Source organism: Vombatus ursinus, unplaced genomic scaffold (assembly GCF_900497805.2).
Source record: "Vombatus ursinus unplaced genomic scaffold, bare-nosed wombat genome assembly UNPS02005659.1, whole genome shotgun sequence".
NCBI lineage: Eukaryota > Metazoa > Chordata > Mammalia > Diprotodontia > Vombatidae > Vombatus > Vombatus ursinus.
In genome coordinates this window covers 17,589,541-17,611,824 of record NW_020945437.1, presented here as the reverse complement: position 1 = coordinate 17,611,824, position 22,284 = coordinate 17,589,541, and the positions used below count along the sequence as shown (strand labels likewise).

At 42.9% G+C, this 22,284-nt stretch overlaps 1 protein-coding gene across 1 annotated transcript in view; it reads right to left on the bottom strand.

Moving 5' to 3' along the window:
• Window positions 1-22,284, bottom strand: part of LOC114032701 (teneurin-4) — a 412,175-nt gene that overhangs the window by 32,112 nt on the left and 357,779 nt on the right. The window contains exons 21-22 of the mRNA XM_027848083.1: window positions 7,323-7,555; window positions 676-830 (exon numbers count right to left, since the gene is read on the bottom strand). Coding sequence (XP_027703884.1) covers window positions 676-830; window positions 7,323-7,555 — 388 coding nt within the window. The remainder of the gene's footprint in view (window positions 1-675; window positions 831-7,322; window positions 7,556-22,284) is intronic.

Below are 22,284 nucleotides of genomic sequence, written 5' to 3'. Positions count from 1 at the left end.
CAACAGGTAAACAGAAGGAAGGAGGGTGAGCCAGGCATAGGACCAGAATACGTGCACTATCTAACCTCATAAAGGGTGGTTATGAGGGTCAAATAAGATGTATAAGCCAAATGTGAATATGAGTTATTACTATTATTATTAGGCCTTGAATCAGCTCCTGTTCTGCAGAAGAGTGAGGGAAGGTGGGAGCCAGGCATGGGGTCACAGGAAACATGGGGTCTGAGAAACTGTGAAAATACAAATAATGAGAGAGAGACAGAGAGAGAGAGAGAGAGAGACAGAGAGAGAGAGAGAGACAGAGAGAGAGACAGAGAGACAGAGAGAGACAGAGAGAGAGAGAGAGAGAGACAGAGAGACAGCACTATCGTGTGGACTGCTGTGTTTGTGAGGCCAAGGGTGTAAGACGCTTGGCTTGACTGGGGCTGTAACCAATTTGCAATCTGATGTAATTCAAGACTTCTCCCCTTCCTGTTGTTGCTAATTCAGACAAAAGTGTATGTATGCAAACCACCATTTCCTTGAGGTTAATCGGATTCAGGGCTGAGCTAGGCTGTGCCAAATGACCAGGCCATGAAGAAATAGGCCTCTGGCCAGGTCCTTCGTGGGAGGCCGAGGTCTCAGAGACCAGCAAAACAGGCTTCCTGCCTGGGGTTTTGACTCAGGGACCTTTCTCACCTGAGATACATCCATGACGGAGTCACAGCTGAGAGGCCGGGCAGAGGTCAGGTCGTTGGATCCCAGGAGGGTGGAGATAATCCCATTCTGATCAATGCGCCTGATCATGGTGCCATCCACAAAGTAGATCAACCCGAACTTGTCCACTGTAATGCCTGAGGAAAAGAAAGATAATAATCAACAACAATGGCAACAATTAGAATTTATGGAGTACCTTAAAGTTTACAAGGGTCTTTACATACGTTATCTCACTTGAGCAACCCTGTTGGGGTTATTATCCCTATTTTACAGATGAGAAAACTGAGGCTTAGAGAGGACAGGTGACTTGCCCAGGGTCACACAGTCAGCAAGTGTCTGGGGCAGAATTTAGACTCAGGTCTTCTTGACACCAGGTGCGGTATTCTCATCCACTGTGACATCTAGCTGCCAATGTGATACAAAATACGAGGTCAGCTGAAATCGGTGAGGCACGACTCAGGCCATAGGTACCTACTGGATCCCTTGAGGGATGTGAGATCGGAAAATTCCATCTCCAAATCACTGCTGCTGCTGACACCCCTGACATGTGTTCCCCAGACACAGACTTTCCACGAGCCTGTTTCCTTACATGTAAAAAGGGGATGATATTCCTGGCCCTGCCAATCTCAGAGGTTTGTTGGGAGAATCAATACAGATGATGTCTCGGAGAAAAGTGCTTTGTGGCTGTGAAGGGCTATAAAAAAAGTGAGTTGTCTCATCTTCGGGTCCCTATTTTCTGAGTGTAGAGAAAGTGGTAGCAGTTTGGGCATCAAATGAGACGATAAATATGAGAGGCCACCATCATAATGTAGGTTTTTAAAAAAAGATCTGAAGGGTCATCTTATGAGGAAAAAAAGAATTAGACTTAATTCTGTTTGGATTAGGCTCAATGGAACCAAGTCACAGAGAGGCAGGTTTGGGCTCAACCTAATAAAATAATGCTTCATCAAATATTTACGGTATGTGTGCCAGGCACTGCGTTAGGTGCTGAGGATGCAAAGAGAAAAAATGATAGTCATAAGAGTGAAAAAAAGCAACTCCCTAATGCTTAAAGCTCTCCCAAAATGAAATAGGCAATCTTGGGGAGTTAGATGGGTTGGGGAGGGGGCAGTGAGCTTCCCATCACTGGAGGTACTCCAGAAGAAGCTGGATGAGTGTTTGTTGGGAATGTTATAGAGGGGAATTATGCTTGGGGTAGAGGATTGAACTAGATGTTGTCTTAGAGGCCTCCCCACTCTGAGATTCCATGATGCTGTGATTCTAAGTTATAACAGTAAATAAAGAAATAATGAATATTTGAAGGGTTGTCATGCAGAAGAAAATGTCTTCTTATTCTGTTTTTCCCTGGAGGTCAGAACCTGGGGCAAAAGGAAGAAATAGGGTCAGACTTCAGCTTAATATTAGAAAAACCCTTCCCAATAATTAGATTGCCCTGGGAGGTGGTGAATTCCCCTTCATTGCAAGCATCTGAACCAAGGTTTGATGGCCATCTGCTGGATATGGGAGAGGCAGGATTCTTTGTTCAGGTAGGGGTTGGACCAGATGCCCTCTGAGGCCATTCTGGCTCTGAGATTCTGTGAAATGACCTGGAAGAGAAGTGTTGCTCTTGGTCACCCACTTGTCTTACTCGACACTCCTACCCCTTCTGTGATTTTCTTTAAATGGATCCTGACCGCTTATATTTTCCCTTCCTGCTCTGATATCCAATGACTATGGAACAATGCTTGAAGACAATAGAGGCTGGGGTGGGGGATGCGAGCTGATTCCTTCTATGTGTCTGAGGCTGATGCAAACAATGTCATAGCTGGAAGAGACCTTAAGAAACAACGTCACAACACAGCTAGAAGTACCTAGGAGTTATTTAGTCCAAACCCCTCATTTTACCAGTGGGGACACTAAGCCTCACAGAGGGGAACTGACAATGTCAGGGAACATAGCTCCTTGGGCAATACTGTGCTATTTACCACAATGCAGAATAGTCTAACGTGTCCTGGATTGGATTTGAATCCACTCTCTGACTCTTGGGTGACTAGGCACAGAAGTCACAACCTCTCTCAGTCTCAGTTTTATCATCAATAAAATGGGAATAATTCATACACGTGAGGGCAAATGCCCTTTGTTCCTGTTATTATCATAAAACACCGATTAAGAGCTACTCCATTAGCATTATATTTCTAAATGCGGGACAGTAATTTTTCAAAGAGAGGACAAGGTAAGTTCATAGAAGGGGAATCCCTCTTCCCTTGCCTGCCTTAGATAGAAATTAATTATGCTCTGCAGGCACCAAGACAGGAGTTTCCTTGTCTGCCTGGATAAGTTCCTGTCTTTTGTTTCCTCCCCCTCTCCATCTGCCAGAACTGATGAGGACTCAGTTAACAATGGTAGTTTTGTTTATGGCTCTGGCTGCACAAGCTAATAGAAATGATCAGTCCCCTGATTAATTCCTTCCCTTTTGTTGTTTTAAATAGATGGACTTCCCTCCCCTCCCTTGGCAAACTGTCTGCCAGTGGTGGCTGGGCTGTCACTTGGATCTGGGCTAATTACAGGCTTTGGGGCAACTCACCAGCCACAACATGTGTGTGTGTGTGTGTGTGTGTGTGTGTGTGTGTGTACAGAAAAGAGGAGACAATCTTTAGAAATAAGGAATCACCAAGAAGAGAGATGACTATCTTCTCTCGTGGGGTTTATACCTGATGGAGAGGTAGGGGATAACACTGCAGAGAGTCAGAGGATCCTGAGTTTACATTGCCCGTATCTCTTACTACCTTAGACAAATTCCTTAACTTCTCTGTGCTTCAGTTTCCTCATTCGTAAAATAAGATGGTTGAACCTTAGAGGGCCTCTGAGGTTCCTTCCAGCTTTGACTTATGATTCTGGGGTATAATTACCTCCTAAATACTAGGGAAGGGCAGTGAATGAGATTCAAAATTGTTATATGGGGATGCATATAAGGAGCTGTGGAGGGGTTTGAGGTTGAAGCAGAGGCAGTTTAGGGGAGACATAATAGATGGCTGTCTTCAAATATTTGAACGACTGTGAAAGAATAAATTTGAGGGTTTTTTGGTTTTGTTTTGTTTTTTGGTCCTTGAGGGCAGACATAGGATCTATGAGGGAAAGTTACAGAGAGGCAAGATTTCAGGTCAATATAAAACAACTACTTTCTGAGAATTATAACTGCCCTGAGATTCTGTGGAGCAGGCACACGGGATCTCTTCCAAGGTAAGGAGTTCCACGTCCCTGGAACTCTTCCAGCCAGGGCTGAATGATCACTGGATGGGGAGGATGAAGAAAGGATTCATGCTCTAGGGAGGGTTTGGACAAGGTGACCTCTGAAGGCCCTTCAAACCCTACCCCGGACAACTTGATATTCTGTACTGCGGATTTTACATATGATGTTTTCAATGAGTACAGAATCATATTTCAATTTATTGTTACTATTATTATTGCCTTTCTTTGTATCCCCAGTGCTTTAGCACATGTCTGACACACAGTAGGAGTTCAATAAATGCTTGTAGACTCACTGATTCTAAGGCGTCACATTTTAGGAAAGACATAAAAAACCTTAGACTTTTCATTGGTAACATCCTTTATGTCAAAGAAATGTATGGTCAGAAAGAAAGGACGTAGAAAGAGAGAGGGCTAACCAGCACCATGAGCACCAAAGGGATCTACTCAGTGTAAAAAAGAATACAAGGGACTGATTGCTGGGGTGGAAATGACGGCAGCCTTGATAGGGAAACGATCCTACCATCTTCTAGTTTGTAATAGAGGGCCAAACAAAAGCCAGGCACAGTCTGCCAACCTCTCTTAGAGCAGACTTCAAAGTGGTCAAAGGCAGGACGGGTAATGAGATGAACCACAATTCGAAAGGGGAAACCAGCAAGTTACTCCTCTCTTTTAGGCAGGAGGAAAGCCCCAAATCAATGAAATCTGTGATTCTTCAGGTATTGAAGCGTGTGGTAACAACTGTGTTCTCTGATCCAGAATTCTGTCTTCTCAAATCCCTACCTGCTATAAAATTCTCTGATGTGGGACACACCTCCAGGACGTATACCTGCTACTATAGATGTGTGAGGCTCTCCCGGCCTTCACAGGGTAGAGTGGCTCCAAGTGACTTTTGTTCCTGAGCCGGAGACATGTGCAAATTCTCTGATACAAAGCTAGAATAACATGGTAGGGGATGGGCGAGGGAGGGGTACAGCTACTCTCCTAATGAGGCTACAGTTATCCCCTTGACATCTTGACTTTCTTCACTGAGGTTTCAATATAAATCGAGGGTGGGCATAAGAAATTAAATGGGAATTTTTTGGGGAGTTTTGCGGAAGCTGCAGACAATGTGCCAAGGCCAGTAGATGATATAGAAAAAGTTTAGAAACTCAGAAATGCATAGGATACATGTATAATATTATATAACATCAACATTTCTCATCTTTTAATACCATAATAATTCAGATTACTTCTTTGGTATGAAGAGAGGGCCAAAACATTTTATGCAGATTTTTCCAGATCACTGGGGTAGGATGGTGCCTCTAACCCCCACGACGTGGAAGGGATAAATAACTGTGTATTTTTCAGAGGCTGGGAAAGGGAAAGAAACTTGTTCAACGGCTAGTGGTAAACTCATATTGTTAGAGCTGGAAGAAACCTTAGCTATCCTCTGATTTGGCTGCATCAGGCTGAAAAAACTTGTTCAACGTCACACAGCTAGCAAGGCATAGGCAGAACTGGAACTAGAAATCAGTGTCAAGTCTAGTGTTCTTTCTGACTCTGGGTCAGGAGGGCAAAGCTGAAATCCTGGTAATGTTCCCGTGGGCAAGTAACTTTGGCTTATAAGCCTCAGTTTCCCTATCTGTAAAATGGAGATAAAATTTATAATGCTTACTATTCACACCGTGAGAATGCTATTTTTATGTTGCAGTACTCTGTTTCCCAAGAGTGGGCATCTTGGGGTGCTTTCCAGGTCAACGCTTTTATAAGTGGCTGAGTCTCTTTTGTGGACATTGTTGTAGTTCAGTCGTTTCAGTCACATCTGATTCTTTGTGACCTCATTTGGGGTTTTTGTGGCAAGGATACTAGAGTGGTTTGCCACTTCCTTCTCCAGCTTGTTCTACAGATGAGGAAACTGAGGCCCACAGGATTAAGCGACCTACCCAGGGTCTCATAGCTAGTAAGTATCTGAGGCCAGACTTGAACTCATGTTTTCCCAATTCCAGGCCCAGTGCTCTATCCACTGTGCCACCTAGCTGGATAAGGAGCAGTAAATTTTGCTTAGAGACCTTCCTGCTAGGTCATGTAATGGATAGAGGTCTCCACTTGGGAGTCAGAGATTGTGAACCCTGACCCAATTATCTGTAGAAGAATCCCTGCATTTAGAAATAAGGAATCACCAAGAGGAAAGATAGCTGTCTTCTCTCAAAGGTTTTATACTTGACAGAGAGGCAGGGGATGGAAAGAGTCAGAGGACCCCGAGTGCTCTGCGTGACCCTGGTTAAGTCATTTATCCTATTCAGCCTCAGTTTCCTCCTTGAGAACATGGAGGTAGTTATAGCACTTATTTCTCAGGGTTGCTCCAGGAAACAAAGGACATAACATATGCAAAACACTTTGCAAACCCTCAAAGTCCTGCATAAACGCTTAGCTTTTATTATTATTATAAACAAAATCTAAAGTTTTAAGAGGGTAGAAATGTATTAAGATAGGGAAGGAATGTACTAAAGCCGCTGAAAATTAAACCATTAATAATTTTAAAAAATGATTATCAGGGGAAGAAGCCATATGCATACATAAGTAAAAAAGAGGGATTAGTGTTTTTCCTCCAGTTATCTCTGAGGAAATCTAACCCCACTGGATTGAGGGTGCTCTTTGGAAAGGCACCCATGCTCAAGCAGTGCTAAATGGCAAGATGGATAATACGGATAAAAATCCGCCCCACGCACAGCTTCTTCCCAGAGGATTTCCTCTGGGCACCTCTTTCCAGGACTATTACATACCTCATCAGTACCCTCTAGTCAGAGGGTAGAGCCATCCACCCATACTGGACTCTTGGGGCCTCTCTAGGGGCTCCCATCTTGGCTACCTCCCCTCCCCACCTTCCCTTTTCATCTTTCTTTTGTCTGTTGTCTTCCTCTATTAGACTGTAAGTCCCTTGAGGGCAGGGATCATTTTTCTTTTTCATATTTATATCCCTGGGTTGGCACGGTGTAGGTGCTTAGATAATGTTTATTAACTACTGATTATTATAGAACAGCTTCCTAATTGGGTCTCCCTCTCTTAAATCTTTTGCATCATTATAGTTTATTTCAAATCATACTATTTGTGTGTATATTGTATTCTCCTATTAGATAGTAAGCTCCCTGGGGACAAAGATTACATACCTAGCACTGAGCGTGGGGTCTTAACAACAGGCACTTAATGAGGTTAAAGGTTGTTGGTCTGAATTGCATTGAATGTTCCTGGGATTGCTAACCAATATTCAAACAGATTGCTGTTTTTGTGATGGTGGTTGCTGTTTGCTTCTCATCCCATCCCATGAGCTGGCAGGAAAATTATAGGTGAATATTAACTACCCCAGCCTGTTCCTTACTCCCAGGATTTGTCTGTGGAAAGAATGACCACTAGTTTGTCTTTACCCCTGGGATTGGTGAGTGTGGCTTCGGTTGCCTTCCCGCCATCACCACAGCGAGTGTCATCAAAGGGAAGGCACTGATCTCCCGTCCCTGCCACCACCTCAGAATTCTTGACGACATCCTTCACGACTGTGGTTGACTTGACCTTGAACACTCGCCGACTGTTGGTGTCAGAGAGGAAGATGGATCCAGTGATGGGGTCTGTCGTCAGGTAGTACTTGTGAGCGGGACTATGGCTGAAAGGCAAAGAAGGAACAATTCTAGTTGAGTAGCTCTTCTCTCCCAACAGGACAACATGAACACACAACCATCACCACTCAAGTCCAGAAGATACAGGCAAATGTGTCTTGTGCTGGGGTATTCAGTGAGTTGGAGGGTTTTGTGATGCCAGAAATGAAAGGAACCTTAACTCGTGCTATTCGCTATGTTTAGAATATTCTCACCACCCATCTTTCTGCCTACTGGCTTCCTACCCATCCTTCGATGTTCTGTTCAAATGCTACCTTTTCCATGAACATTTCCCCAGATTCCCTCTGCCACAAGTGATTTTTAGTATGTCTAAAGCCTATCCATAGTCTGATCTCATGGTACTCTGTACTTTTCTTATGCACTTATCGTATGATAATTTGTTAGATATTTTTTATGGGCATGTCTTAGTCCATTTATTAAACTCTAAAGTCTTTGAAGACACAGACCATATATTATTGACTTTTGTAACTCCTATAGGACCTAGCATAGTGCTCTGTTTATTCTAAGTGCTAAACAAATGTTTATTAAATGAATCAATGAGTCTAGTCCTTTAAAATTAGCTACACCATCATTTAATAATAGCAACAGTAATAGATAACATGCATATAGAATTTTAAAGTTAGCTTTACATATATTATCTCATTTGATTATCATCATTACTACCATTATTGATAATATAACTGGCAGCAAGTTGCTTAGCCACTGTTTAACTCAGTTTCCTCATTTGTAAAATGGGAATAATAATAGCACCTACCTCCCAGAGTTGTTATGGGGATTGAATGAGATAATAATTATAAAATGCTTAGCACAGCGCCTGTTACAAAGTAAGCCCCATATAAATGTTACCTAGTATTACTATTACTATTATTATCATAAACATGAATAATTTCAAGAAAGAGCCTGCAGATCCTTGGGAGACCTTCACACTTGGGGAACCATGGCTCTCTGAGATACTTGTTTAAGACTTTTGCCATTTATTCTTGGTTGACTATATCCCAGAATCAAAGAATGTCATAGGTGGAAGGAAACATAAGAAATGGGAGGGTCCAGCTTCCTCATTTTACAAACAGAGAAAGATGAGGCTCCAGAGATCTTACTGGTCTAGGGTCATACAACTGGTGTTTGAGTCAAGACTCAAGCCCAAGTCTCCTGATGCCAGGCTAGTGCTTCTCTGTGATGCTTTTCTGTCTGTCTCAGACCTTTTCTTGGTGTTACTAAAGATTATATTTTTGTCACAAGCCCAGGAACTCTACAGCCACAGTCAGTGAGAGAAGAGAGATGTGAGAAGAATTTATCATTGCCGTAGAAGTCAAAGCAGAGTCAACCAAAATGAAGCATTCTGCTTTCTGTTAAAGGTAGTATGCTTTGGAGAACTGAGATCAGAAATGGAAGGCTGAGAGGCAACAGACAAGAATGGGAGAAAGGAATCAAAAAGACAAGGTAATGAGTGTTCTGCGTTCTTTAGATATATTTAAGTCATTGTCTTTTGAGATGGCAGATGTCAGGTTTCTGTTATTACATCTGAAGGTATGATGTATATTGTATATGATGTATATAACATAAAATATATCTCTTCACAATGATTTACAATCTCATATTCCGAGTCTGGCAATATTAATCTGACAGCCTCAAGGAAGTCAGTTTGGGCTCCTGTAAATTCATAAAGCTCATAAGATTACAAGATTTAGAACCAGAAGGAACTTTAGAGCCTAGCTCATCCAGCCTTCTTATTTATAAAAGAGAAAACTGAGGTCCAGAAAGGAGAAGCCATTTGGCTGAGGTCACACAGCTAAGACTGTAGAGCTCAGAATCAAACCAAAGTCCTCTTCCTCTAAAGCCAGTTTCCTTTCCAGTAGAATACCATTTTGTCAGCCAAAATTGTTTGTTCTCAGGATGAGAGATTTGGGAAGGGACCCAGCAATCATCATGTACATCTCCCTCATTTTACAGATAAGAAGTAGGCCCCAGAGAACTGAAGTGACTTCTCCCACATCAGAGAGATGGCAAGTAGCAGAACTGAGATCTGAACCTGAGGCCACTGACTCCCACATTCAGTAACAGGTCAGAATATGAGTGGGCCTACTGCCAAGATTCTTGTCTCAGGGGGTTCCCAATGAATCAGGACTGATTGGTGGAGGGCTAACAGTTTCACAGGGGCTCCTCCTTAGCCCAGTGTCACTGGCGAAGCTTACTGTCCATTGACTAGTGATGGAAACATCCACACAGGATGTGCTGGGTCCTACCATCTAGACCTCTAGGATGGCATTCTTTGTCTCTCTAACATCCTCCCTCTTAACATCAATATAAAATTGGTTTCTCAAGGTTCTAATAATCCATACATCTCTTCTAGCCCCAAAGCTGTGTTCTAAGGTAGTGGTGTCAAATTCAAATAGAAATGGGGACCACCACATGGTACATAAGGATTCTTGCAGGTTGCATATTTACTTAGGAAACCACTTATTAACATTATCCAAGCTCACTGGTATTTTTCTTTATTTTATTCAGTATTTCCCAATTACATTTTAATCTGGTTCAGTGTATACTTGGTGAGTTTCTGGAGCGTGTTTGAAACCTCTGTTCTAGGAGACAAGTGTTATTGGAGATTGTGCTGGTACGGGGTGTGGTCTAATCCAGGGAGATAAAGTGTATTTGTTCATACTCCCACAGGCTGGCTGGCCAGAACTTCTTAAAGTACCCCAATAGCATCGAAGCAATGGGATATGCTAACATGGTGTATTAGAAAGAACCCTAGATATGAACTCAGAAGCCAGGTAGTGTAGGAGATGAACTCATAAACAGGAAGACCCAAGTTCGAATCTGGACTCAGACATTTACTGGCTGTGTGACCCTTAGACTCACTTAGCCAATCTGAGCCTTGGTTTTCTCATCTGTAAAATGGAGATAATAACAACACCTTCCTTATAGGGTTATTATAAGGATCAAATGAAATAATGCATATGAAGCACTCTGACTACTTAAAGTGCTATATAAATATTGGGTACTACTATTATTACTACTAGCTCCATGATCCTGGGCAAATCACAAATCACATTCTTGTCCCTAGGCCTCAGTTTCTTTATCTATAAAATGGTAATAATCATCTTTATACTACCTACATCATAGAGCTGTTGGAGGAAGACATTACAGTGAGCTTAAGGAGCTACAGAATTGTGGAGTTGTTATCATAAGTTATTAATGCCCCAGTTGGCAGAAGAGTTTTTCTCTGTATTCCAGAACAATTCCATGACTTATCCTAGTAAAGTCCAGGCAGATTTCCTCTCTCCAAATGACATGTATCGTGGCGACATCACATACAGGGACCCTCTGGGCATCCCAGGTCTGCCAACAAAAGCCTTCTTGATGACAGGAGACAGGTGGGCCATGATTTCACATACCCACTTGTCACTCGTGATAAGTGAGTGACAGACACCTTAGGGGAAATAGTCCTCAGGGTCAGGGTGGGGAAGTGCCTGTCTACTCTGATCAGCCCCATGTGTTTTCAGCTCACTGTTACCCTGGAGGCCCCCAAGGAATGTCATTCACACCAGGGATTTTTCAGATTACCAATACCAGGGGAAGACAGACAATGGACAATTTGGATCCCTGGGAAGGGCGACACGCAAAAGACTTAGGGTGAGAAAATCTGGCTCCAATGCTAATCCAGGGGGTTATCTCAGGCAAGTTGTTTGGCCTCTCAGGGTCCCAATTTCCTCCTCCTTAAGATGAGGCGGGGTTAATTAGACATTCCAATAAAAGAGGCAAATTTAGGCGTGATGCCACAAAAAACTGCCTAACAATTAGAGTCATGCAAGTAGCAGAATCGGCTGCCTTGGAGAATAAGAGATCAGAGGTTGTCAAGCAGAGGATGGACAATGGCTCGTATGTTCTAGTGGGGTTTCCTTTCATGTAGGGGCTGGATTCAATGGGTGCTGAGATGCATCCCAACTCTCCAATTCAGTGCTTTTATGATCTCATTTAATGCTCCTTCCAGCTCTGATGGTCAGTGACTCCATGACATACTATGGGCTTTACTTCCTCTGGCCTCATGTAGTAGGCTGACCCATCACTTTGTTATGAATGTTAATATCTGAAAACGGGTGACCGTGTTTCTGCCCCTGCCTTACTTTTTTACTAGTGGACTATGAGCTTGACCTGAGTCTACAGTGAGTCAGCATGACAACTCTTGTTGTCCTACCTTCCAGAAGCACAGTGTTTGGACCGGTCTTATTTCTTAGACCACATCTGAAGCAGGATGCTCAGTTCTGGGTACCACTTTTGGATGACACCAACATCCAAGGGGGTTTCCAGGGTGGGGAAGGGACTGGATGTTTGGCTTAGAGAAGAGGATATTTGCCTCTTGAAGGTCTGTCTGTCATGGGGGAAAGGCATGAGACTTACTTTGCTTGGCCCCAGATGGTTGAAGTAGGAACAGTTATAGAGAGGAAGATTTCAGTTTATTATAAGGAAAACTTTAAAAAGTCTGAAAGTAGAATGGACTGCCTCATAAGAAAGTGAGAGTTCCATCTCCATCATGAGAAGCCAGAGGTGTAATAGTTACTCATAGGAGTAGTTATAGGGAAAATTTAGGCATGAGTGAGACAAGGTGACCTTTGAGTTCCCTTTCCAACTTTAAGGCAACCACGATTTTGTCTCCAAAAGGGACATTCTGGTCAAATGGTAGGCTTCAGGCACACCACAAATATGGGATAGGGATTGGTCCCTTTGTTACAGCTAAGTAAGAAGGCAGGCTTTCTTCACTCTAGGTGGGCTCTCCAAATAGCTGAAAGTGATTTTGACAAGGTTAATGAATCATCTATGGAGAAAAGTTACAGGATGAGACATATGATGTCTGTCCTTTACCTACATTGGTTTTGGTAACAACCGAAATACCCATTTAATCAGCAACCTCATTTCTAAAGCCTGAGGCAGATGTCTTTAATCTCTGAGGGTGCTGTCACCAAGGGCAACTTTCATATTTTCCCAAATGAGTCAGAGAAGGGAATCTGGGACCAGGTGCTGTAGGAATGATTTGGTGTGGCATTTCAAGAGAGAGAGTTTCGCAAGCAGAGCATGTTAAAAAACTTTAAAGGACTTTGGAGATCATCAAGTTGAAGCCTCTTGTTTTACAGATTATCCAACTGAGGCAGACTTCCTGACTCTCTGTTCTGCATGTGTTTTAAAAGAGGAAGCTAGAAAATGCAACTCTTACTTGAACAAATCACAGAATATTAGAGCACAGAATGTTAGCATTGGATAGGAACTTGGAACATAGGATATTTGGACACAGAATGTCAAAGCTGTAAGGGGCTTTGGACCATAAAATGTTAGAGATGGATGGGACCTTGGGATATAAGATGTTAAAGTTGGGAGGGGCCGGGGAATATAGCATGCAAAAGCTAGAAGGGACCTTAGAACACAGAATGTTAGTGCTCGCTGAGATCTTAGAAACCATGCAGTCCAAATGATGGGGAAAAATGATGTTTAGACAAGCAAAGAGACTCCAGTCATACTATGTATGTGACTGCCAGGCACAGAACACTGAACAGAAGTACTAAGGTCTCTTTCTTTATGCCCAAATGTCAACTAAGGGCCTATTTCTATTTCTTTCCTTCTAAGTAGTTCCCCTCCCTACCCAACCAGAAAATACATGAAATGCTTTGAGATAATACCAGACAAAATATTAGATCCTCATAAAGCAAGGAAGTGCTCTAGATGTAGTGGTCCTGGATTTCAGCAAAACCACGGACAAATTGGAGAGATGTGTGCTGGATGACAGCACAGTTTGTAGATTTTGGAAATGGTTTAACGACTGGACCAAAAATGAAGTTTCTAGTGGAATGCCCCAGGGATCTATCCTTTGCTCTGCACCATTTATAACATTTTTATCAATTACTTGAATGAAAGCACAGATTCAATTTACTTATCAAATTTATAGGTAAGACAAAGCTGGAAGGGATAACTAATATGTCAGATGACAGAGTGAGGATCCAAAAAATCTGACAGTCTAAAATGATGGGCTGAGTATAATAAGATAAAATTTAATAGGGATAAATGTAAGAGGCCCACACTTGGGTTAAAAAAAATTAACAGCGAAAGTACAGGATCAGGGGATGTGTAATGACATAGCAAGTAAGAGTGAAAAAGATCCAGAATGTCAGGGTCATATTTAAAAACTGGACAGGACCTTGAGTCCCTTTCCTTAACAGATGAGGAAACTGAGGCCCAAAAGGATTAAGTGATTTGCCTGAGGTCGCACAACTAGTAAACGGCAGAGTCAGGAATGTTAAAAACTGTAAAGGACTTTGGAGATCATTAAGTTGAAGCTTCCTGTTTTACAGATTATCCAACTGAGGCAGACTTCCTGACTCTCCGTTCTGCATGCGTTTTAAAAGAGGAAGCTAGAAAATGCAACACTTACTTGAACAAATCACAGAATGTTAGAGCACAGAATGTTAGCATTGGATGGGAACTTGGAACATAGGATATTTGGACACAGAATGTCAAAGCTGTAAGGGGCTTTGGACCATAAAATGTTAGAGATGGATGGGACCTTGGGATATAAGATGTTAAAGTTGGGAGGGGCCTTAGAATATGGAATGCAAAAGCTAGGAGGGACCTTAGAACATAGAATGTTAGTGCTCGCTGAGCACTAACTATATTCTGTAATATCTGGAACCCAGATCTTTGTTCTCCAAATCCACACTCCCTCATGGTTTAGACAGGGACAAAAGAATAATGAAAGGCTCAGAAGGTGCTGCTCAAGGACACAGATCTGGCCATGGAAGGTTCAGCTGAAGGAAATGGGGATGTTTGACAAGATGGTGGGTGGAGGAGGCATGAAATACGTCTTTAAATATCTAAAGGGCTTTCATGAGGAAGAGGGTTTAGGCTTGTTCTCCAAGGATCCAGAGGGCAGAACTAGAATCAATGGGTGGAATCATGCTTTATTTAAGGAAAAAAGCCTTTCTAAAATTAGAGCTCTCCTAAAGTGGAATGGGCTGACTTGGTGGGTGGTGAATTCTCTAGCATGAGAAATCTTCCAGCAAAAGCTAGACAACTACTTCTTTGGAATATATACAGGGCATTCCTGTGTAGGTTTGGGTTTGGTTGGGTGGCCTTAGAGGTCTCTCCCAACTAAGAGAGTATGTGATTTGAGGTTCAAATAGGAAAGCAAAAACAAGGCCATCCTGGGTTCTAGGGTGGAAAAAATCAAAGGCTTTACCCCTGTTTTGCCCTCCCTGCTCTCAAACACAAATATGTAGGGCAACACAACGGAGCCCAGAGGAACAGAAGGGCCACAGTCATCAGACAAATGCTTATTTCTAACCGTAGGAGAGATTCAAACACAGGCTGCACTTAGTTTACACACACTGGGTCAGCAATTCCCAGTTTGCTCTGGGATGGCCCCAAAGGAACTCATTCTTTGTTGGTATCCTGGGACCAGGCTCAACTTCCTCAAGGGCCATGAATAATAACCTGGATGATTCCCTTCTGATCCTGCCCCTCTTCTGCAGGCCTTCCCCAATCCCACTCCTCCTAGTCGCTTCCCTTTGTGATTGCTTTCCCTTTATACAGGGGAGGCCAGAAGTCTTTGTGCAATTAAAGCTTAAAACAGCACTAAGACTTTTGGTACATCCTATCAGTATCTTGTTGGCACACAACAACTGTTCTCGGCACATGCAATTTACATGTGGTTTTCCCCATTAGACTGTGACCTCCTTGAGGACAGGGACATTTTTTTTTTTTTTAAATCTACAGTGTGTGGCACACAGCAGGTGCCTAAGAAATGCCCATTGACTGGTGCTACATCATCATGTAGCTGTAGAACGTTAGTGCTTGGAGGGGATCTTAGTGACATGTACTGCAAAGACAGCTGGACTTGGGAGTTATGAGTTCTGGGTTCAGATCTCAGGACATCTCCTAGTTACATGATTATGGGCAAGCTTCTTAAAAACTCTGAGCCTCAGTTGTTGTTGTTCAGTCTGACTCTTCTGACCCCATGTGGGGTTTTCTTGGCAAAGACACTGGAGTGATTTGCTATTTCCTTCTGCGGCTCCTTTTACAGATGAGGAAACTGAGGCAGAGTTAAGTGACTTGCTCAGGGTCACACAGTTAGTAAGCATCTGAGGCCATATGGGAACTCAGGTCTTCCTGATTCCGGGCCTGGTGCTCTATCCGCTGTGCCATCTAGCTGCCTCATTCACCTTACTTTTAAAGTGAGGATAATACTACCTGTACTATCTGCCTCACAGACTTGTTTTGAGAAACACAACAACCTTAGGAGGTTGTTTCATAGCCTTAGAGGATTACAGAAATGTGACTTATTTTCATTTGTTATTAGGTCATCGAACCCTGTCATTGAATAGAAAAGGTAAATGAAGCCTGGAGGAGGGAACTTAGGTGCTCGAGGACACACTGCCAGTCAGAAGCCAATTAGAAACCCAACTCAGGTCTTCTGACTTCAATCATGGTCATTGTGACTTCATGGACCAGGGAAGCCTCTGGACAACTAGAAGACTGAGTGAATAGCTGGAGACTGTTTCCTGTGCTAGTCTTGAGAAGATCTATAACTCCGTCCCAATGAGTTTGGGAAGGAGTAGGAGAAAGGCTTTAGCTGGAAGACTGATTCTGAGGCACCAACAAGCAAAGAGACTCCGGAGACTCCAGTCATACTATGTACGTGACTGCCAGGCACAAAACACTGAACAGAAGTACTGGAGTCTCTTTATTCATGCCCAAATGTCAACTGAGGGCCTATTTCTATTTCTTTCCTCATACTCCTCATAGTTTAAGAAAGATGAACACTGGATTGGGAAACGGGAGATAGGAGTCTGAGAACTGAATATTACTCAACATGCTCCATCCTGGGCAACCTAACTCTCTCTGATCTTCAGTTTCCTGGTTAGTAAAATGTGGATGAAAATATTTATACTACTTGAATTGTATTGAAGAAAGGGCTGGGTAATTCTAGGGACAGGCACAGGGGCTGGATCTGTGATTCAATGACATAAGGAAGTCTTAAGTAAGGGAACTCCCTCCACCAATGCATTCTGAAGCTTTGTCTACCACTTAGAGAGTTGCCTAGAGCCACGAGAGATGAAGTGACTTGCCCAGGGTCACACAGCCTGCACATGTCGCAGGCAGGACTTGAATGCGTGCCTTCCTGATTTTGAGTATGGCAGAAATGTGAATCATCACTATGATCTCTCCTATGCTCCTACCTCACTCTTCCTTGTATTGTATCTATGTGTCTATGATGTTTCCCACTTAATAGATCTTAAGTCCCATAACAGCAAGGACTGTGTATTTTTTCATATTTGTATCCTTGGTCTCAATTTTTCAATTTTTTCCCCTTCTCTTCCCAGTTCTGCCTTCTGGGGTCAAACAGAAGAAACTTAATGTGTCTTGTCTGTTCTCTTGTGATATTTGCAGACAAAAATGTTGTCCTCCAACAGTCTTCCTTTCTCTCTCTCTTTTTTTAAAAGCAATTGGGGTTAAGTGACTTGCCCAGGGTCACACAGCTAGTAAGTGTCAAATGTTTGGTCCGAGGCCACATTTGAACTCAGGTCCTCCTGACTTCAGAGCCAGTGCTCTATCTACCTAGCTGCCCCCACAGTCTTCCTTTCTCCTGGCTAAACATCCACAATTCCTTCAACTGGTCCTTGTATGACATGGTCTCCAACCCCCTCATCGTCACGGCCACCCATCCTCTTAATGTGCCTCACTATATCAATGTCTTTCCTAAAAATGTGATGCCCAGAACTGAATATAGTACTGTAGATGCAGTCTGATCAGAGTAGAGTAGGACTATCCTCTCTCTTTGAATTCAAGATCATATTCTTTTTTTTTGAAGGTGAAGTGGTGGGAGATATCCATGTTACCAGAGGACCCTAGACTCAGTCCACTAGAATCTCCAGATCTTCTTCACTTCCAGCCACTGATTGGGGTTGCCCCCATATATTCTTATACCTCAAAGAGTACACACATTCATATTTAGAGCAGAAGGGATCATAGATATTGGGCATATAAATAAAGTGACTTGTCCCAAGTCATGCAGAGGGAAAGTCAGGACTAGGTGCCAGGACTCCTCACTCCCAGACCAGGGCTCATTCTGCCTATACATAGGCTCCCCTACTTTCTAAGTCCATACTTCAGAGATCTCTGAATGCAGCTCTTAGGTTTTCTACAATTTTAATGATCTTCAATATTCATTGTGCTAGAAAAATTCATCATCTTTGGCCCACCTGGTGATGAGCATCTTTCCACTAGGCTAGTCCTCAGATAAGTCCTCATCAGACTCATGCATCAAACCTTTCCTACCAAGGGTGAACAGTCAGACCTTGAATGTCACAGGTCCAGCCTTTGAGAATGCAGGATCATCTCCATGAGTCCTGGATGGAGCTCTCTAGTGGAGTCTGTCTCCTATAGTAGGTGCTTAATAAATGTTTGCTTCCCAGGTAGGTGTTTCTGGGTCTCCAGAGGCTCAACGTTACTGTGGCAGCTAGATTTTGCTCCCCTGATCATAATGTTGGTGACTTTGGAAGCATGTGAATTCTTCTGGGATACTCTGTAATGTTGGTGAAGGAGCTTGATTCTCCCCAATACAAGTGGTTTCCATTTATCCCTTTCACATAGAAGTGAGGGCAAATAACTTCCCAGTGACTGATGGAAAGTTATTAGGAAGGAAGGACAGCTACTCTCTACTTCCACGTGAATGCAATCTGCCACTTGGAAGGACAATGGGAATTATTTTTGTGTCCTCAGGATATGGTCTATCAGAATACCAAGTTAGTAGTGAGGGGTCCCCTGTTCAGTACTAAATTCATATCATGTATGAATCCCCAAATATTTGAGCTGTAAAGGGCCTTAGAACATAGAACATCAGAGTTAAAAGGGACCGTAGAATGAAGAAAGTTCGAGTCAGAGCTGGAATGGACCTTGGGACAGAGGATGTCAGAGCTGAGAGAGACCTCACAACAGAGAATGTTAGCCTACAGAATACTGACTATAAAATATTAATATAGAATATCTGATTATGGAATAATAAAGCTGGAAGACATGTCATCCAAGTCCTACATTTTCAAGATTAGGAAACTGAAGCCATAAAGGAGAAGGGATTTGTATAAGGGGTCAGATCTAGTCAGTAATGGGGCTGAGATTAGAATCTGGGCCTCTTGACTCCCAGGCCAATCGTCTTTGCCTAATCCACACCCGAAGAATGATAATGAACTTTATAGACACTTTACGTTTTAAGCCATCCATATCTGAGTGAGGATGGGGAGACTGGGAAATTGAAATGAATAAATACTTGGCAGAAGGCAGATGAGATCTGGCAATGACAGGTGATGGTGGTGGGTTGACATTCCTCCAAGTGTAGCTGATTGGGTCAAAATCTGCAGCTGCCTATAACAAAGGTCCACCTTGGGAACCACCTCCTTTAGGAGTCTCATCGACTGGCCTATCAAACTATGCCCTTACTGGCAAACCATCAGGCTACACAACAGCTGTCTCGCAGGCCTCCCAATCCCAGGCACATGGGTTACCCACAAACGTGCCAATGGCCCCACGCCTGCTGGCCTTTGGATTCTGGCCACGACTGCTGAGGTCTCCATTTCTTTCTGTGGAAGTCATTAAAATGGCTTGGCTCTATTATCAAGATCATCTTACTTCAGTGTGGTCTGCCCTTTATTTGGAGGACAACGAAACCCAAGGCATTAACATTTCTATGCAAAAGTATTCAAGATTTTAAAAAAAAACCCCCTCTCCACAAACGCCTTTGTCTCCTCAATTTGTCATGTCCGCAGCCAATTAAACATTACCCATTTCTCTCTGCAACAGACTGAGGGGAGTTGGTGCCCATCCCACCTCCTGATTCATGGCTTCCACTCATTCCCAGTGACTGATTGATTACCCTCCATCAGGCTTAATCTACAGGCTTAACACCAGCCGTTGAGTCACCTGGAAATGGCACCTATGGCTCACCACAGGACGACATGCAGCAAGGTGGGGGAGGAGGGAAATGTTCCCCTGGTTGGCTTACCTATGTCTGAAATCTTTATTTCTGACAGAAGACAGGAATGCAGGAAACAGAAGAAAGAATGAAGTGTTAGAAGCTGGGACAGAAGCATTATTAGCAGACTGAAAACTTGACAGCAATGGTACCGTGAGGTGCGATAATAAATAAACATTTAGCAGCTGGAACACTGATATATTTCAGATTGGAGATGACTTGTCAGTGGGCTCTCTTACAAGCTGCTACACATCGCCGAGGATGGAGGATTTTACCCGCTCCAGAGCCGCTCGCTGAGAGGAACCATAGCTCAGGGAGCTGATGCATCCTGGTCCTTTAACAAGGGTTACATGGGGATTGGAAAGTTTGTTTCTCTTGAATAATTATTTAGAAATATATGTGTCTACCCACCCATATGCAGAGATTTAGATGTATAGATACATATATTTCTATATATCTCTATGTAGATATACAGACACATGTATAAAATGACCTCCTTTTCCCCCTCTTATTGAAATTCTTCCTATCTTTCAAGACCCAGCTCAGGTACCACCTCCTCCAGGAAGTCACCCCTGATTCTCCTCCCCATACCCAGTCCACATGTAATAATTTCCTCTATCTTGAATTGCTCTCTCATCTCTCTGACTGTCTCCTATATACTCATTTTGTGTTCTTTTACATCATTATTATTTTGCATTTCTATTTTGTATTATAGCCATCTGTACATATTATGTCTTATCTCTACTACCACCATCAATCTCACTCCTCTGATCCCCAAAAGACTATTAAAAAAGTTGTTCAATTTGGCTGGAATACAGGAAAAAAAGGAGATGAAGGTGGAGAGGCTGGGTAGTGCTAGTCTGTAGAGAGCCTTGAATTCTAGGAAGAGGAATTTAAAAATTTCATTGGTAGACAATTGGGAGCCACTGAATAGTTTTGAGCAGGAGTGATTTTTCTGATGGTGATTTGAAGTTTGAATTTTAGGAAAGTTAAGAAGAGACAGCAAGACCTGTTAGGAGGTTCCTGTAATAATCCAAGTGGATGGGAAAGAGGGCCTGAATCAGGGAGGTGCCATGGGAGAAGAGGGGGCAGATGTGTGAGACCCTACAAGGGTGGGTACACATCTTATCTCTGTATTCCCTATGGTGAACTGCATGGCTCTCTGCACATAATAGGATCTCAGCGAATGGTTGCTGAAAGCGCATGTGTGATTGATGGGTCCACATTACCATATGTGTATATTTCAAGGGGCTGTGCTTCTAGAGGCAGGGATGCTCCCTCCCCTGACACACTACAATCGCTCTATGCCATGGCAGGCAGTCTTCTACTCTGTCCCTGAAAAAAGTCTTCTCCCGCTAGCTAACTTTTTGGCATATAGATATACACAGACACATATATACCCTTGCAAATAGTTTTCAAATATCATTAGGCCTAAGAAAATGTAAATGATGCTGTCGTAACTGTACTGTAATTTCATTAACGGACTATCTTGGTTCTTTGACTAGAGTTGCATGCAGTGATAAGACCACCCACCTATAGAGACAGAGTCTTTTCACAGGGTTTCATAAAAAACAGTCACATTTAGTCCTGACTTTCTTGTCTGCTATCTCACTTAATCTCCACAAAAACCCTTTGAGAGATGGGCAGGGAGACTGGTAGCTTGGGAAATTAAGTACCTAGTCCAAGGTCACAAAGGGAGATCATGCAAATGTGTTTGTTCTAATTCAGTTTGATTCAATTTCACAAACATTTATTAAGCAGCTACTCTGTGCTAGGCACTGATCATGCAAAGACAAAACCAAACTTTCTCTGCCCTGAAGGAAGTGATGTTCTCTTGCAGGGGGGACAGAAAACATTCACAGAGAATTATAGCACAAGGTAAGGAGTGATGAGGGACAGCTACATGGTACAGCGGAGAGAGTGCTGGGCCTGGAGTCAGGAAGACTCATCTTTGTGAATTCAAATCTGGTCTCAGATGCTTGCTAGCTGTATGACTCTGGGCAAGTCACTTAACCCTGTTTGCCTCAATTTCCTCATCTGTAAAATGAGCTGGAGAAGGAAATGACAAACCGCTCCAGTGTCTATGCCAGGAAAACTCCAAATGGGGTCATGAAGAGTTGGATATGACTGCAATGAATGAACAACAAGAAGGAGGAGTGATGGTGGCAGAAGAGATATCAGACAAAGGGCCTTTGGGCTCTTTTGAGCAGGGAGAGTTTGCTTTCAGCTAGGAGAAGGATAGAATCTGATCAGAGAAGGATCTTAAGAGGAAATGAAGAGGGAGTACCTTACAGGTATGAGAGATGGCCCATGGGGATGCAGGGAGGTAAGAGATGGTGTTTTGAATTCATGGAACAGTCTGGTTTGGCTGGAACATATGATGCAGTGAAGGAGAATAATGAGAATCATGCAATGGAAAAGATTCAAACTCACATTTTCTGGCTCTAGATACTGCATTCATTGCACTAACTCACTCTTTGGAAGATCAGGTGAAATGGATCAGAAAGTACTTTCACACCAAAAAGTGCTGCAGGATTGTAAGCTGTTCTTACTATAAAGGGCAGGGTCTTCTCTTCTAAGCACTTACAGTGTCATAAGATCTTAGATTCAGAGCTAAAAGAGACCTTAGAGGTCTCTGAGTCCAGCCTTCCCATTTCAGAGATGAAAAAAGTGAGGTCCAGGTGACTTGGCCAGGGGCACACAGCT